This window comes from Ictalurus furcatus, chromosome 29 (assembly GCF_023375685.1).
Source record: "Ictalurus furcatus strain D&B chromosome 29, Billie_1.0, whole genome shotgun sequence".
Classification (NCBI taxonomy): domain Eukaryota; kingdom Metazoa; phylum Chordata; class Actinopteri; order Siluriformes; family Ictaluridae; genus Ictalurus; species Ictalurus furcatus.
Genome location: NC_071283.1, coordinates 15,514,627 through 15,532,744, shown reverse-complemented (window position 1 = coordinate 15,532,744; position 18,118 = coordinate 15,514,627). Strand labels below are relative to the sequence as shown.

The following is an 18,118-nucleotide window of genomic DNA, read 5'->3' as shown; positions in this document are numbered from 1 at the left end:
TATATATCTCGCTTGTTAGAATTGTTAGAACCCGGTGTCGACTAAACACGTCTGAAAAAGCCGTTTCATATCAAACGAACATCTCCACTGGTGAGAGGAAAGTGTGTAGAGAGCGTGTACACACCGAACACTGAGACAGGACTTCCGCCCAGCGGTCTGCTGAATGTGAGACAGTAAAGACGCTAAGCTAACTGTAAGGGAAGGTTGTGTACAGCAGCAACATCACTGCACTGAACACAACATTCTTCACTGACAGTGACATTGAGGAGGAGCGAAACAATGCTGCTGAATATTTTATCAGAAATCAGGACTCTCAGGACTCTTCTTCTCCTGCTGTGCTGTAAGTTTGTGTCTTTCCTTCACAACACAAGAAGCTGGAGCTGTAAATATAAAGAGTTTTAGGAAATAAGTTAGTCATGAAGAAGGGGAAAGTGGATATTTAGTAAAATGTGGAGGGTCCACGGCTGAGAAACGTTCGAGAACCACTGCTGTAGTGTACGATAATAATATATGCGCTACAGAATAGATCAGATGCCCAGATGTGTAATATTTTCACATTTCTGAGTTCAAAACATCATCATCTGAAATCACAAATCTGGAGCACGGTATAGTTTTAATGGACTGTGTGTGATTATGATTGTGAGTGAAATGATTAATCTGAAGCTGAAGCTGTGGTGCAGGTTTACTGTGTGCAGCTGGAGACGAGACGGTCACACTGCAGGAAGTGGAAGGAACCACTATAACTCTCCATACTGGGATAACTGGAATTCAGAGTGATGCTCAGATTCTGTGGTTTTATGGACCTGAGAAAGCAGAGGAAAAGATATTGTTTAGGCAGGTGTTCAAAGGAGAAACTGTTACAGAAATCAGTGAGAGATTTAAAGAGCGACTGCAGCTGGACAGAATCAGTGGAGCTTTAACCATCAGGAACATCAGCAGAAACCATTCTGGAGTTTATTTATTACAGGTCATCGCTGGACGCGTCTCATCTAGCACTTTCAGTGTCAGAGTTTATGGTGAGTACATTTTATATTTTCAAACATTCTCATCACAGTATGTAATTACATTTAACCTCAGTTTGTTCTTCTCTCTGCTCCTGTTTCCTCTCTGTACATAACCAGACACTCAATCCAGGACCTTTCAGCCTTTAAAGGATTGATTGTAATGTTTCCTTTGGTGTATTTTCATTTTTAATATAAAAAGTACATACCAGCCATATTCCTTCTTTTAAACCAAATGTACCAAAAGTAATAATCAAGAAAATTACTTAAGTAAGAGTAAATAAGTAGTTTGGTGCTAAACAGTTTAAGTAATTCATTTACAAGTTACTTTTTACATGTCTAAAATTGGGAAAAAGTCGAAGTACTTCCTGGCTACACCACGGGAAACGTGTCTTGGACGTGGGTCTGTGATATGTTAGTGTCATGTCCACCATGGACAATCTCCCCCTGACCACCAGAGGGAGCCCTGACTCATGTTCTTCACCTTCTTCTTTTGTTGACTGGCTGAGTTCCTGTTCGTGTACAGCTGAGTTGTATTTCACCTGATTAGTTTCCCTACTTAAGTTCTGAGTTTTTTCTCTTTAATTGTTTAGTATTTGTTTAGCAGTGTCACGTGTGGAATGTAGGTGATCATGTCACTACTGTAGATAGTGTGGAAATTCACACTATGTAGAAGTCAGAAGCTGTTCTACTCTCAGAGCTGTTAATTTTTTAATCTAACACCTTCTGACCAATCAGAATCCAGAATTCAACAGCACTGTGGTGTACAAATGATTATTTCAGAGCAGATTCATCTGTAAGTGATGTTCATGATGCAGTTTGACTACACTCAGCTCTGATTGGCCTTTGTGTATTGAAAAAGTTATCAGGCTGAACATGGACAGGAAGGAGACATGAAACACTTTTACTCACCATAAACACTGACACTGAAAGTCCTAGATGAGAGATGTTCAGTGATGACGTGTAATAAATAAACTCCAGAATGGTTTCTGCTGATGTTCCTGATGGTTAAAGCTCCACTGATTCTGTCCAGCTGCAGTCACTCTTTAAATCTCTCACTGATTTCTGTAACAGTTTCTCCTTTAAACACATGACTGTTTAATATCTTTTCCCCTGCTTTCTCAGGTCCATAAAATCAAAAGGTACTCGTATCATTGGAAAGCTAAGAGTCTTGTGATTCGATTGATATAAACCGTAATGAGATACGATCAAAACAGCAGCTACAATCTATGACTATGTTTACATGGACAGCAGTAATCTAATGATTGACCTTACTCTGAGTAAGATAATAATGTGATTAAGGTGTTTACATGAGTCGCTTTTAGAATACTCCTGTCATGTTCCCGTTTTATATGTTATAGAACATAATTAGATTAACAGCCCGCGTCATTACGTCACCGTGCCACGCCGTCCGACGTCCCTCCAGAATTTCACGTGTCAACATACGGTTCATCTTCGTTATGGTACCGTATACAGTTTTGCGTGTTTTTATTTAATTTTTTACGAACACTTTAAGTGCAGTTAATTATTTGTCATGCTGTACGTGCTAATAGACGACTGCTTGAAGCCGTGCTGCCCCCTGTAGGCTCTGGACGGTTTAACATCTTCCGAGGGATTTTGGAGATTTTTTTTTTAAATGGCGGGAGTGATAGATGATAGAGGTATTGATGAGATGTTTTAAAATTGCATCACATAGAAGCTTTAATACTGACATGACAATGTAGATTCATCATTTCACCTGTACACTGCTCAGCTAACCTTTATACAGATACACATTTAAAGCTGATCCTAGCCGACGGGACACAACTCTATAGAGCTGAGAAGTGTTTCGATCTTTAACAAGAGCTCAGGTACCAAAATGTTTCAGATAAATACTAAGTGTTCAGTGTTCCCATCTTCTACCATCTGTAATGCACAACCTCCAAATAGACACACAATGTTCAACTATTAACAGAGAAAAGGAAAAACAAAACAGTGACAGTTGTTCTAGTTGGTGCAGAGGTTTGTGGTTGGCTCTCAGTGTTCAGCTCTCCGTCTCACGCACGCGGTAAAGGGGAAGTGGTGATGGTGGACAGCCTCCTTATACTCATTTAAAATGTCACATATAAGAATAAAGCATGTAAATTAATGGCTACATGAGGGTGTACAAACTTATGCTCAGGCCAGTCTTCAGGGTTCAGCTACTGGAAATTCCTACAACAGTCTGGGTATAATGATTACTGAAATGACATGAAATAACACACTTTTATTTACAAGTACATAATATTTTATATATCTCGCTTGTTAGAATTGTTAGAACCCGGTGTCGACTAAACACGTCTGAAAAAGCCGTTTCATATCAAACGAACATCTCCACTGGTGAGAGGAAAGTGTGTAGAGAGCGTGTACACACCGAACACTGAGACAGGACTTCCGCCCAGCGGTCTGCTGAATGTGGGACAGTAAAGACGCTAAGCTAACAGTAAGGGAAGGTTGTGTACAGCAGCAACATCACTGCACTGAACACAACATTCTTCACTGACAGTGACATTGAGGAGGAGCGAAACAATGCTGCTGAATATTTTATCAGAAATCAGGACTCTCAGGACTCTTCTTCTCCTGCTGTGCTGTAAGTTTGTGTCTTTCCTTCACAACACAAGAAGCTGGAGCTGTAAATATAAAGAGTTTTAGGAAATAAGTTAGTCATGAAGAAGGGGAAAGTGGATATTTAGTAAAATGTGGAGGGTCCACGGCTGAGAAACGTTCGAGAACCACTGCTGTAGTGTACGATAATAATATATGCGCTACAGAATAGATCAGATTCCCAGATGTGTAATATTTTCACATTTCTGAGTTCAAAACATCATCATCTGAAATCACAAATCTGGAGCACGGTATAGTTTTAATGGACTGTGTGTGATTATGATTGTGAGTGAAATGATTAATCTGAAGCTGAAGCTGTGGTGCAGGTTTACTGTGTGCAGCTGGAGACGAGACGGTCACACTGCAGGAAGTGGAAGGAACCACTATAACTCTCCATACTGGGATAACTGGAATTCAGAGTGATGATCAGATTCAGTGGTTTTATGGACCTGAGAAAGCAGAGAAAAAAATATTGATTAGTCCGGTGTTTAAAGGACAAGGAGAAATCAGTGAGAGATTTAAAGAGCGACTGCAGCTGGACAGAATCAGTGGAGCTTTAACCATCAGGAACATCAGCAGAAACCATTCTGGAGTTTATTTATTACAGGTCATCGCTGAACATCTCTCATCTAGGACTTTCAGTGTCAGAGTTTATGGTGAGTAAAAGTGTTTCATGTCTCCTTCCTGTCCATGTTCAGTCTCATAACTTCATCAATACACAAAGGCCAATCAGAGCTCAGACACCTAGGAGTCACGATGTATAAACATCTGGGAATTCGGCTGTGGAATTTTCTTGGAATATGATTTTCTACACTGAGTGGGAATGAGTAAAGAGTTTGGTATACATGCTCTTTAGATGAAGCTGTTGTTTCTGTTGTATAATCAAACAGTAGCGTCCATTTTGTTTTACAGACTAAAGTGTTTAATCTGTGTTTCTGTTTCTTAGCTCCAGTATCGACTCCAGTAATAATAAAAAGAGAAAGTCGAAGTGTGGGTTCCACAGAGCCGTGTTCCCGCCTGTGCACTGTGGAGAATGGAGAAGATGTGAAGTTATCCTGGTACAGAGAGAACGAGAGAATCTCCATCACCAATAACACAGATCTCAGTGTTCCCCTCAATCTCTCACTTCAAATACAACACCATGATAATAACACCAACACTTATATCTGTGTGTCTGCAAACCCTGTCAGTAATAAATCATCTTCTCTCAACATCACACAGCTCTGTGATCATCTCTCAGGTACGTCAGAGAGTCTACACTATCATCACTTTGCTCTGGTAATTAATAGAATAATGAATATTCAGGTTGGAGCAAATAATTTTCCAACATTTATGTTTATATTATAATGTTTACAGGACAAACTGATCGTTCCCGTTCACTGCTTCCTGTCCTGATATCTGCTGGAGTTTTCCTGTTATTAATAATATCCATACCTGTGTGCGTTTGGCCAAAAAGAAAAAACAACAAGGCAAGAAAAGCTTCTTCTTTCTGTTTTTGTATCTAATATAGTCTTTTTGTTTGCCATGTTTAGTAGAATGAATCTGATTTTTTTTGTGTGTCTTTAGCTTCTAATAAAACTTGAGGAACTGACTTACACCGAGGTGAAATTTACAGCTCACAGTGCAGAGAGAGTTAAAAAGGTAAACATCTAAATAAAACTGTTGAACGTGATCATGATGTGAAATGCATTAGTGGGTTTATCAGGAAAGAAAAATCAGGTTTGTTCCACAGGAGTGATAAAGTCTCGCCCTGATTCAGATCCTGAAATATACTACTGTGTCTTACAGGAAGAAAAACCCAGAACAACGGACGATTGAGAGCAGAACACCTTCGTGCTGTATTCAGTGGTGAAGAGGCTCTCGTAATTTTTTATCTTGAATAGTTGAATTAATTTGGTCAGAAATGGACACTGTGATATGTAAGCCTCTTCCATGTTTATAACATGTAGACATTAGGGAGTTTGATATTAGAGGAAGAAGATTTCAGACTCTATTGACTGATTCCTGTCTGAGCTAATATTGTTGGTGGTTAAAATAATCAAATAAAAAATGCTTCTTTATATTCACATTATCATTTGAAGTTTCAAAGTTTAAAAAAAAAAAAAAATATATATATATGTATATAAATTGAAGTTTGTTTAGTGCAGTAGACTAATCAATCATATTGAGTTCAGTTATTAATGTCACTCTTGTTATTATTGTGTGCCAGAAGCTAATATTCTGTATATGTGTACTATTTTAAAATACCCCCCCCAAAAAAATAAATAAATAAATAAAAGTTTATTGGCAATTATTGTTGGAGTGATGTAATTACTTTACTTAGGAAGTGTGCTCCAGTCTGTGGTGAAAACAGATCCACACCATTTTCATGTTTTATGTGCAATACAAACTTTGACCACAAAGTGGCAGCAGAGCACAAAGCTAATCATGAACTGGTTGTGAAGGATTGTGCTACAGGCAGCACATTCAGAAAGTACGGAACAGCAAGGGATTTTTTTTTCACATATTATCAAGATAGATATGAGATGATAGTTCACAATTTCTGATTTAATTTCCTCATATTTACATCTAGACGTGTTTACAACTTAAAACACACAACCTTTTGTTTGAACCCACTCGTTTTTTTTTTTTTTGAAGTGATCAAAAATATTGGATGATGTTACTGACAGGTGTTTCTTGCTGCCCAGGTTGATTGTTTAAAGAATTAATAGCTGTGAACATCTACTCTAGGTTTGAGCCCTAGGTGTCACCTGTGCATTTGTTTTTAAAAAGAAAAAGGATAAACGATAAAGAAGATCAGAGAGCTGTTTATGGGAGAAAAGCAAGGCAGTTTGAAGCTGAGAAAAATCAATCAGAGGCATTGCACAAGCATTGGGCATAACCCATACAACAATTTGGAAAGTCCTGTAAAAGAAAGAAATCACTGGTGTACTAACAACAGACATGGAACAGGTCAGTCAAGGAAAACAACAACAGTTGATGACAGAAACATTGTGAGAGCTGTGAAGAAAAACCCCAAAACAACGGTCAGTGTCATCACCATCAACCTCCACAGGGCAGGGGAGAAGGTATCACAATCCACCGTTCGAAGAAGACTTCGAGAGCAAAAATATAGAGGCCATACCACAAGATGCAAACCACTCATCAGCAGTAAGATCAGAAAGTCAGATTGGAATTCTTAAAGAAATACAGAGATGATCCACAAAAGTTCTGGAACCAAACTGAACCTCTACCAAAGTGATGGAAAGACCAAAGTGTGGAGAAAGAAAGGATCTGCTCATGATCCAGAACATACAAGCTCATCTGTGAAACATGGTGGAGGTAGCGTCATGGCTTGGGCTTGCACGACTGCTTCTGGAACATTCTCACTAATCACACCCTACATAGTGCACTACATGTCCAACACGGAGTCATTTGGGCCTTACATACTACAGAGTGAAAAACGGCTATCAGGCAGAAATAAATAAATAAATAAATAAATAAATAAATAAATAAATAACCCCAGACAGAACAGATCAACGTGTGTGTGTGTGTGTTTACTGTTCTGAAAAAACACATGTCCGTGCAGTAGAGACACATAAAACCTCTTTTTGATATTTAAAAGTCATCACAGAATGTAAATCAGAGTCAAATGAGGAGCTGTATTTTACCTTCTCCACCACTGCAGTGTTACTGTTCCCTCTTTTACATGCGGAGCAATAACGTGGACGTGCCTCTGTCTCTCTCAAAAAAACCCAAACACGTTTTATCTGAGCTGCCTTTCAAACTTTTACACTGGGTTTAATACAAAATCGAAAGTGAAAGAGAAAGAAATAAAGAGCATGGAAAGGGAAAGAAAGATAGCCTACGCATATGGCCAAAAGAATGAGGATATCTGACCTTCACAGTTATATAAAGTCCTTCTCTAAACTGTCACCACAAAGCAGAAAACACACACACACACTTGTCTAGAATGTCGTTGTGTAGCATTGAGAGATTTTCACACCTATTAGACCGTTTGTCGAGTCCCCCACCCACAACGCTTCTTTAAAGAAGGGTGCCAATAATTTGCATTTGGCAGTTTAACAACTGCATGAAGTATAAAAACAGATAGATAGAACATAGATAATATTTAAGCAGATATATTAATAGTTTCATTTTTAAACCAGGACAATTGTGTAGCAAGAAAGCAAACAAAAACAACACTGTATAGTATTTATTATTATTTTTTACACAATTTTAAATTTATTAATTTTTTTTCCAAAGTGGTTTCGGTACGCTAACAGCACACTACTGATTGTTTCACGACGATCGACACGGTTCACATGGTCATGTTATTCGAATGAAAGTTGTGGTCCAGTTATTTCATATTGCACTTTTTCAGCACTTTAGAAAGAAAGAAATATTTGAAAGCAGTACATGAAAAAACATCTAAGGCACAAATTATTAGTATTTTTGTCTCCGGATTCTAAACACGATACAGAGACGTTGGCAAAAAGAACGAAAGAAAGAAAGACGTCTGATCACGCACATACACACACACAGAACACAGTACAGCAGGCTCACTGTAGAGACGCCAATCATTTCTACAAACTTAAACAAACAAAAAAATGGAAAAGAAGCAAAAAGCTCCTTTTTAAATAAAATTATAGAATTTTCTTCTTCAGGATCAGCGGCCCGACGTTGTCTCCGGTCAGCTCGTTGTGCTTTATGTGTGATTTATCGCAAACAGGAAACTGAAAAAAAGACAAAAGTAGGCTATATGAAACATTTCACAGCTGATAATAAACCCGATGCTCTTTTTAAAAAAAAATGTAATTATAGACTTTTTTTTTCTTTTTCAGATGATAAACCCAAACTCGGTGCTAAGGGGATTTATTTTTATTTATTTTTCTGTCGCAGACTGTAATGTAGAACAGGAAACTGAACTCTAACAGCCCGCTGCGCTGTGATATGCAAATCAGCACCACTGTTTTAATAAACACAACTTCCTCATTTAGGATTTCCCTCGAAACATATTCCTGAAACTGACGGCGTAAAACAGTAAGAACGAATCAAATTCCATTACCGTCAAATGCACTTTTAAACAAATACAACACATTATCACATAACAAAATTACAACTGTTCATAATTGTATAATCATGAAATAATTTGTATACAATAGTATAATAAATATCAGGGGTGCCAATACTTTCATTTTCGTTAGCATGGGGGGAAAATACGATATATATATATAAAAAAAAAAACAGGTGTAAAACAGGTGTATTTAATCGGAATTTGTAACGGTAATAAGAACACTAAGGAAAGCTGCGATATTTCTGTGTACTGCAGCAGAAATGATCACAATATCGACATCGCAGTATCGTCGTGTCGCCCAGCATTAACAGACAACGTCGGATCGTTTTTGCATTTTCAGACCGAAATCTCCATCTGTAAACATTACCATGACAACCACCAACTGTTTATCGTTAAAATTAGCGAAGTTGTGCAGCTACTTGAGCGCGCAGTGTCTGTCGCTATAAGTACTCATGCACCACACGGCCACATTCGAATAATTTGCATAGCGAATGTGATTGGTTCAAAGTGTTGGAGATTGTTTCGTGACATCGCTCTTACGTAGCTCCGCCCCGAATCAGATTTATTATATAGCGAAAAGGAAAAAAAAAATGTTACTCCAAAACGCGCAAATCTTTATGAAGTGAATTGATAATGTATTAACGAGATTATACACGAGGTTAAAGAAAGGAAGTTACGCGCTCCTCGGAGCGCTACTGCTCGGACGTTCTCCCACCGTTTTGGATCTCCAGCAGCGGCAGTAGCAGACGTTGGTGCTCCTCAGGTCTTCGATGTCGATCTCGTTCACCACTTTCGGGTTCTCCTTCTGGATCTTCAGGTTGATTAGGCAGTCTCTCGGCTTCTTCCTTTTGGGCAGGAAAGGCCTGATGGTCAGGTAACCGAGAAGAGCCAGGATCCCGAGCAGGGGGAGGAGGCGGAGCCACTCTGAAACTGCACACACACACACACACACACAGAGAAAAGATACACGGGGGTTAAACCAGAAAAGCAGTCTCGAATCAAATTTCCTCAGACACATGCCATGATCAAGTCAATTTGACTGTTTTACACTCATTTTTAAAAATAAAATCCAGATTCTACCCAAGCCCCGCCCATTTTCCTTTAGTAAACCAGCATTACACAGCCTTCATTTGCATACCGGAACATGATTGGTTCTTACATTTAATGAAGCCATAACAAACATTCGCATGTTCAGTATTAACTCTCTCCGCACACTGGACGTGGACTTTCACACGTTCCACAAAATCTGGCACAACTTTACAGTGTCTCAGTAACATGACAAGCTACATTATTTATGAATACAAGAGAGAAAAAAAGAAACACTGATGAAGGGGCGACTGTTTACAGCTGCAATAACGCAAGTTTAGACAGGATCGAACTCGTTTCATGGACGTTCCACAGCATTAACTATAAACGATACTGATACTAATACTAAAAAATACTAAAAATCACCCCCAAAAACCCCACCTTCATTTGCATTAACCTCATTTACATATTGTAATTTCCTTTGCTATTGGTGTTGAATATTATCGAACGTTACACTCGTGATGATGCATCATTCAGCCATATTGTCCCCCGTTACATCAATGTATTGCTTATTGGTTACATGTTATAAACATTCCTCATCTTTAGGAAAATGGATTTAAAAACAGGCAAAACATTATAATTTTACTTCTGCATTGCATATTTATAAACCTTGGGTGTTTCATCACACCCCGTATTCACCATCCGCAGGATCTACAGGGGCTCACTGAGTATCAGGGTCTCTAAAATAACTGACAGGACTCCAATCCAAACATAAACAACATTCCGGACCGGAAGTCATTTTCTAAAAGGGCTTTCTCAGAATTAATACACTTGTGCTCAGGTCATGGCTTAAATCATTATTTTTGTGTCATGTTCTTCACATTTTCCAGGTTATTTTCACAAATAAGAAAATAATAAAAAAAATGTCTAGTGCACCTTTAAAATAAAATAAAATAAAATGTAATAAAAGTTCTTAAAAATACTGTCGTGATATGCAAATACGCGATGCATATTTAATACGTAGGCCATCACCTCATTTGCATATTTCTAAGCTTGCAGACGTGAAGTTTCATTGTAATGTGTAACAAAATAAAGAAAAGTCAGCATGTTAATGCTATAAATGAAACGCATGCAGAGGAGAGAGAGTAAAAATGCGCTTTATTTCCTGTCGCTGTGTTGAAAGTACAGTAGAAGTGAAAAGAAAACACTCAGCCGCTCACCTGTCAGTCTCGCGAACCCTGCGATGCTCTCCGGAAGCGGTAACTTCTTCAGATACGCCGGAAGCTGCAATTTAATAATCTTCGAAATCGTCTCTAACACCATCTTGAGTGACTCCTTTTTCTGCGTCCAGGTTTAAATTCACACCGAAGCGAGATGCTTCCTGTCACTTTCTATGTCATGTCGTCACTTCCGCCGCGCTTCCCGCGCTCTTTACGTAACTCGGTGCACAGGGACGCGGCGAAAGAACGTAAACCGAGACGGAGAATCAGAGACGGAGGAAGACGCGAAGGAAAACTGCCAACCAATCAACGTCTACAGAGCTGGTCGATTCTGATTGGTTCAGATTTTCAGGCACGGCCCACCTATTTTTTTTCCCAAACGGGATGCTCTGGTTGCCAGGTGCGCAGAATTCAAATCTATATCGGACTGTTTTTACATCTCTTAACATACTCACAATAAAATAATATTTGTTTTATTTTCATATTTTACTTGAAAATACTAAGGATAATTTATTTAATATGGACGATAACATCTAAATAACTAATTTAGACCAACTTACGTTTTAGTCATATCTTTAATTTAATTAATTATTTTGTAAACCACTTATAAATACGTTTTATATGATAATCATGATGTATTTAAATTCGAAACAAATATATATATATATATATATATATATATATATATATATATATATATATATATATATATATATATATATATATTTTAGTGTGTGTGTGTGTGTGTAGCTATTTTGAAGAATCTTTTGTCACGCATATCTGGCAACCCTTGGTTCATAAAAATATATAGATATTGCTGTTTAAGTGACTTTTTAATTTTCTTCCTACTTTCCGCAAATCAAATCAAATAAGCAAATTAATATCATGAGATCACTCACTCCATGATTTCTCCTGAATGTTTCCATTTTTCATAATTTTAAAAGAAAACATATTCAACGTCATTAGACTTTATTACCCACAATCCCTTGCGCATTTTGGGTCTTTTCCAGATCTCCTGTATCGCTAATCTATCATTTTATTTACAATTTATTCTGATTATTGAATAAATAGATTAATATTTAATAAAGAAATGAAGCAAAATGTAAACATCCAACACGTCTTTAAGTGGAAAGTTATTTATATTTGTTACTTAACACCCGTATTTCGACAAACCCCGCCTCCTGTGCTATTATTGGCTGAGAGAATATAACTACATATATAACTATATAACTATATAATTATATATAATATAACTATAATAATAATAATAATAATAATAATAATAATAATAATAATAATAATAAGATAAAAACTGTTATTTGGACTATAACACAAATATATACGTTGTTCTTGCACTTGGCAACCCAAATGGAAGGACGGAGTTTTCTCGAAAAACAGGTGGGAAAAGAAACCGCACGCGAATCAGGCGCATGAGAAGACACTTGTGTGTGTGTGTGTGTGTGTGTGTGTGTGTGTGTGTGTGTGTGTGCGCGCGCGCGCGCGCGCGTGCGTGTATTAGTGCATCTGTGCATACGCGTGTGTGCGCGTGTGTGTGTGTCATTGCTGAGTGACCCAGGATGTCTCACTGCAGATTGCTAGCGCGGCTCCTCTGTAAGTTTATAAGCTCTTTATTACACTTCCCACTGCATTTCACCTTTAAGTTTTATTTCTAAACCTCGTCGCCATTTTGTCCCTGAATCCCGCGCGGCTAAAGGATTAGCATGACTACTATTAGCTTGACCTGCTAACCGGCTAAGCAGCGCTACTGAGGCCACGGTGAACTGATGAACTTTCACCTTTACTGTCGAGTTTTGTATTTTGCTCATTTGTGTTTTCAAGTGATTACAGATGCACATTTTTGACATACGCATAATATATGTGTATATATATATAAATATTTTTAAATGCGTATTTTCAGTAATTAGCCAGCTAACCCGTTTCTAGCTATAGATTTACTGTATTTATTTGCTAGTTTTAAAGGCAGAATCCCAAACGGCACCGCTGTGTGAAAGCTAGGGCACTAGATAGGGCTCAGAAATGTAGCGCTAGCAATGACGGTCTCGTGCACTAGTGTAGGGAGGAGGCAGTGGTTTAGGATCGAGCCAGCTTCCATTACACTTCTGTACAACCTGAATGACAGTTTTAATCATTTAAAGATCATTTCAATTAAATTCATGTGAGTTGATGGAAAATATAAGGAAAGGAATATCTTTTTTTTTTGTAATATATTTGTGTATTTAACTATAAATATATATTTTTAATTAAATTCGATAAGTAAATTAAGCTATATAAGTAAAAAGTAAACAATGACTAAATAAATGAAAACAGCATTAATAAATATATTTATAAAGGATTATGAAATAAATGAGTTTGGAAATGAATTCTCGTGCCTGTGAGTCGTTCAGACTTTGGACTTTGGTTTAGATTTCTCTTATCGCCTCCTCGGAGTGGATTATTTTCCTCCCCAGTGTTTTATTCCTCTTACACCTCAGCAAGCCGCTGACTTCACTGAGTACTTTTTTTATCCGTTTAGTGTTGCATTTAATACTGATAGAACGACACGGTCCCCAAACTTCAGTCAAGAAGCAGATTAATTATTTGGAAATAATTATTGCTATAACAATATTTAATTATCGACTTATAACAGGTTAATAATTAATTAACTAACTAATTAATGGATGTATTTGTATATTTAGTTGAATTTATTTATTCAATTAAAATGACGAAAATTGTTGTTTGTGTTTAGTATTTGTTTAGCTGTTTATATTTAGTATAAATGTAATAAAAGGTAATAATAATAAAAAAGAATCAACCAGGTCTCCAAACGGACGTACGAGACACTTATTAATGAATTAATTTGTGTTTTATTTATCTTGTTTAATTTATAAATATAGCTCAATTATTAAATCAACTTGTTTTTAAAATAATTGAAAAAACTGAAATTACTGTCATTATTTTTTTGTTATTTTTAGTCGAATTTTGTTTTAACTAAGTCTCTAAGCTATCAAACCATCACAAAACTCCTCCTCCTCCTCCCTCGCACAAGGGGTTGTGGGTAATATCCGCTGAGAAAGTGTCCACGGATAAACACGGGAAACAGTAGACCATCCGGGTACGTTTGGGGTTCTCGTTTCAACATACTGCCATTTAGGAGTCGAATGCGGTCGGTATTGTCACAGTACGTGATTTAAGACTCCGCTCTGGACCTTTTTCTTATTGTGTTGTTAATGTTCTGATATTTTGTGTGTTATTACAGGATCTCTAGGGTTAGTTTTATTTAACCAGCTCTGTAAACTTAAGCAAATATAATAAAGTGTGTGTGTGTGTGTGTGTGTGTGTGTGTACAGTGCAGCAGCAGCAGGTGGGAGTGAGACACTGTTACACGGCCACACGGAAGAGTCTCTACATCAGCAAGGACACTAAAGTCATCTGTCAGGGCTTCACAGGAAAACAGGTTCGTAAACAACAACACGGTCAACAACAACAACAACAACAGCAGCAGCAGCAGCAGTGCACACAACCTGACTCACTGCTAATTACTATTTCATTAATGTTGGGCCAAGCACCGAAGCTGAGTATATTATTATTTAATTAACTCTGCAGTGGAGTGCTGTGTGCATCAACATGCTGTACTTTCTGAATTAAATCTAACGTTAATATTATTGTGAATGTAACAATCATGAGCATTAAACACCGTTAATATATCAACGTAAACGTTCCTGCATGATGCAGTCGATCAGGACGCAGCTGCCGTATTTATTTATTCACTCACTCATTCATGTATTGTTGTTCAGGAGGTGCAGAATCTCTACAGTCTGAACTTTATAATATATTTAAATCACATTAACCAGCTCCATCCGGTAAATTTTTTAATAAATCAGTTTTTCGGACTCAGAGTGAAGTGTTTACACAAAGTGACCACAAGGTGGTGCTGCAAAACTGCTGTTTATACACACACCTCAAAAATCTCTTTCTCTCTCTCTCGCTCTCTCTATTATACAAGGTTATTAGATGAAGCTCTAACGAGCACTCAGGATAATTAGTAGGCAGATGAGCGACGATTCGAGTGTCGGTGGTGTCGCTCTAAATGAGGGAGGATGAGAAGTGATGACTTCCCACACACTTACCCCCCCCCCACCTCTCTCTCTATTCATTTATTTATTTATTTATTTAATTTTTCGTCCTTGGGGACAAGCAATTACGGCTGTAGGGTTACGAGCTCCACACTTCACCTGACTGAACTTGTAATGATTAACACGCACACAAAGGAGGAAAGTTAAAGATTAGCCAAGCTACGGCTTTATAATCCACTCGAGGCCGTAATCCACTCGGAGAAGCGAAATTAAAAACTAGGATCGAATTACGTGCTACAATTCCCACACTTGATGTGCACAGAGTAAAAATAACTAAACGCTTAATTTAGAAACCGTTGAACCATTTTTCGTTAGCCGTAATAAATCCTCTGCATCTTGCCGTAAGGGTGTACAAACTTTTGCACTTAATCGTGCCGGTGTCTTTGCTGTAAAAGAGTAAAAGTATTCTGGATTTAATGATCATTTAATTGTTTCCGATAAGGTACGTCGACACACTTCCTCTGTTAGCATTTGTTAGCGGTCTGTTTCCGTCCTGCGTGCAGGGAACGTTCCACAGTCAGCAGTCTCTGGATTATGGCTCCAAGTTAGTCGGAGGCGTGTCTCCTGGAAAAGGCGGGAAAACTCACCTGGGTTTGCCGGTGTTCAACTCTGTGAAGGAGGTAATGACGTGTGTTTATTGTAACCGTGACTACGATGTTAATATGACTAGCAGCAGGTTAGCGTGGATTAGCGTGGATTAGCGCGTGCTTGACGTTTCGCTCCAGTTTGTTCTGTGCCTGTTGTTTCCAGGCGAAGGAGGGGACAGGCGCCGACGCCACGGTGATCTATGTCCCCCCTCCGTTCGCCGCGGCGGCCATCATAGAAGCCATCGACGCCGAGATACCGCTGGCGGTGTGTATCACGGAGGGAATCCCACAGCAGGACATGGTGCGGGTCAAACACAGGCTCCTCCGCCAGAACGTCACCCGCCTCATCGGGCCCAACTGCCCCGGTGTCATCAACGTAAGAGCTACAGCGCCACCCAGTGGACAAACTAACAACCCACAACTTCTCAGCTTCCATTATCTACAGACTTTATATGTCTAAATGATTTACACGCACACGTTATTATACACGTGATTATTATAACACGGTTCTCTCGCTCTCTCTCTCTCTGTCTCTCTCTTTGTAAGAACGAGTTAGAATACGTTTGAACTCTTGTAGTTTATGATGCACCCGTGAGTTTTGGTTTTTCTGCTGTGTATTATCTCCGATGGTTCTCTCTGTATGACGCTCTGTAACGTCGTTAACATTCACTCACTTTTACGATCTGATTCTTTTGACTACGTTTAAACCGAGTTATCGAATTTTATTGTAATTCCAGAATGTGATTAATGACTTTATGACTTTATTCCCAGCCTGGAGAGTGTAAAATCGGGATCATGCCCGGACACATTCACAAGAAAGGAAGAATCGGTGAGTTTAACGCTACGCACAACGGATTTTAACACAAACTGGCCTCACACTGTCGAGTTATAGGGTGAAAGAAAGAATGGAAGATGAATCAAAGAAAGAAAGAAAGAAGAAGCTAAGAAACAAAGATGAAAGAAAGATGAAAGAAACAGAGAAAGAAAACAGTGTTCAAAAGTGCGAGAGATGGCTGTATGAAGGCGGTGAGGTTTAAGTGATATAAATGGAGTGATTATGAGTTAAAGGTAAAGTTAGTGATGTGTGACGGGGACGTTGAGGTAGAAAGCAGGTTAAAATAACTTCTCTCTATCTGAAGCGTTATTCTGGAGAATAACGAATGTCACGAATCGTGACGGTGCAGAGATAGGACGGATGCAAGTGCAGGATGAACAGTTGTTTATTTGAAAGAGAGACAGGCAGACAAATCCAAAACGTAATCCACAAACATGCAAGAGGTCAGGCGATTGGCAAACAGGTATAACAGCAGGTGCTCGCGCATTTGCGCTTAGAGCACGCTGCTTCAAGGGGGAATCATGACAGAACCCCCCCCCAAAGGCACTCCTCCCGGAGTGCCATGAGTCATCCCATTTACTTGGCGGACCCGGTCCCCTGGACTGAATGTCCCAGGCAGAGCCAGGAAACTGCACGGTGTTCTTGGCGGCGCAGGGAAGCGGAGCGACGTCCTCGGCGTAGCAGGGGAGCAGAGCGACATCCACAGCCGGGCAGGCAGGCTGAGCAAAGTCCTTGGCGGAACATGAAGGCAGAGCGACGTCCTCGGCGGAGCATGAAGGCAGAACGACGTTTGCCATGGAGCCGGAAGGCTGAGCGACGTCCACAGCTGAACAGGAAGACTGAGTGAGGACCTCGGCTGAACAGGAAGGCAGAGCGACATCCACAGCCGGGCAGGCAGGCTGAGCGAAGTCCTCGGCGGAGCATGAAAGCGGAGCGACGACCCCAGCTGAACTGGAAGGCAGAGCGAAGTCCCCTGTAAGGCCAGGGAGAGGAGCGTGGGTCTCCGTGCGGCCAGGGAGAGGAGCGTGGGTCTCCAGGCGGAGCTTGGCTGTGCGTGTCAGCAGACTGTGGCGCGAGTGGAACTTGGCTGTGCGTGTCAGCAGACTGGGGCGCGAGCAGAACTTGGCTGTGCATGTCAGTAGTCTTGGGCGTGGGCTGAACTTGGGCTACCGGGTCGGGAGACTTGGGCGTGAGCAGCATTTGGTCATTAGGCTGAGATATTAGTAGAGCTTGGTCAACTGGATCAGCAGGCTTGGATGTGAGCTCAGGGACGTGAGACTTGGCTTGGACCTCAGGGACGGGAGGCTTGGCTCGGACCTCAGGGACGGGAGGCTTGGCTCGGACGTCAGAGACTGGAGACTTGGCTCGGACGTCAGAGACTGGAGGCTTGGCTCGGACGTCAGGGACTGGAGGCTTGGCTCGGACGTCAGGGACTGGAGGCTTGACTTGGGCTTCAGAGCCTGGAGGCTTGACTTGGGCTTCAGAGCCTGGAGGCTTGACTTGGACTTGGACCTTAGGGACTTGAGACTTGACTTGGATTTCAGAGACTGGAGGCTTGACTTGGACTTGGACCTTAGGGACTTGAGACTTGACTTGGATTTCAGAGACTGGAGGCTTGACTTGGACTTGGACCTTAGG

The 18,118-nt window shown here is 39.8% G+C and overlaps 3 protein-coding genes across 3 annotated transcripts in view; 2 read left to right on the top strand and 1 right to left on the bottom strand.

The window, feature by feature from the left end:
* Positions 1 to 416: 416 nt before the first annotated feature.
* LOC128604052 (natural killer cell receptor 2B4-like) lies at positions 417 to 5,869 on the top strand. Its single transcript, XM_053618824.1, has 6 exons — positions 417 to 442; positions 670 to 1,016; positions 4,570 to 4,863; positions 4,980 to 5,092; positions 5,190 to 5,264; positions 5,412 to 5,869. The coding sequence occupies exons 1-6, from the start codon at positions 417 to 419 to the stop codon at positions 5,439 to 5,441; spliced, it is 885 nt and encodes a 294-aa protein (XP_053474799.1). The 3' UTR covers positions 5,442 to 5,869.
* Positions 5,870 to 7,803: 1,934 nt separating this feature from the next.
* On the bottom strand, positions 7,804 to 11,273 carry cisd2 (CDGSH iron sulfur domain 2). The gene is made up of 3 exons (XM_053619484.1): positions 10,926 to 11,273; positions 9,395 to 9,609; positions 7,804 to 8,338 (listed from the first exon to the last, which is right to left on the bottom strand). Exons 1-3 carry the CDS (start codon positions 11,026 to 11,028, stop codon positions 8,249 to 8,251), a joined length of 408 nt encoding a protein of 135 aa, XP_053475459.1. The 5' UTR covers positions 11,029 to 11,273; the 3' UTR covers positions 7,804 to 8,248.
* A 1,131-nt stretch (positions 11,274 to 12,404) lies between these two features.
* Positions 12,405 to 18,118, top strand: part of suclg1 (succinate-CoA ligase GDP/ADP-forming subunit alph) — a 16,050-nt gene continuing 10,336 nt past the window's right edge. The window contains exons 1-5 of the mRNA XM_053619483.1: positions 12,405 to 12,536; positions 14,273 to 14,379; positions 15,562 to 15,678; positions 15,809 to 16,021; positions 16,417 to 16,474. Of these exons, the coding sequence (XP_053475458.1) occupies positions 12,503 to 12,536; positions 14,273 to 14,379; positions 15,562 to 15,678; positions 15,809 to 16,021; positions 16,417 to 16,474 (529 nt within the window). The 5' untranslated portion in view covers positions 12,405 to 12,502. The remainder of the gene's footprint in view (positions 12,537 to 14,272; positions 14,380 to 15,561; positions 15,679 to 15,808; positions 16,022 to 16,416; positions 16,475 to 18,118) is intronic.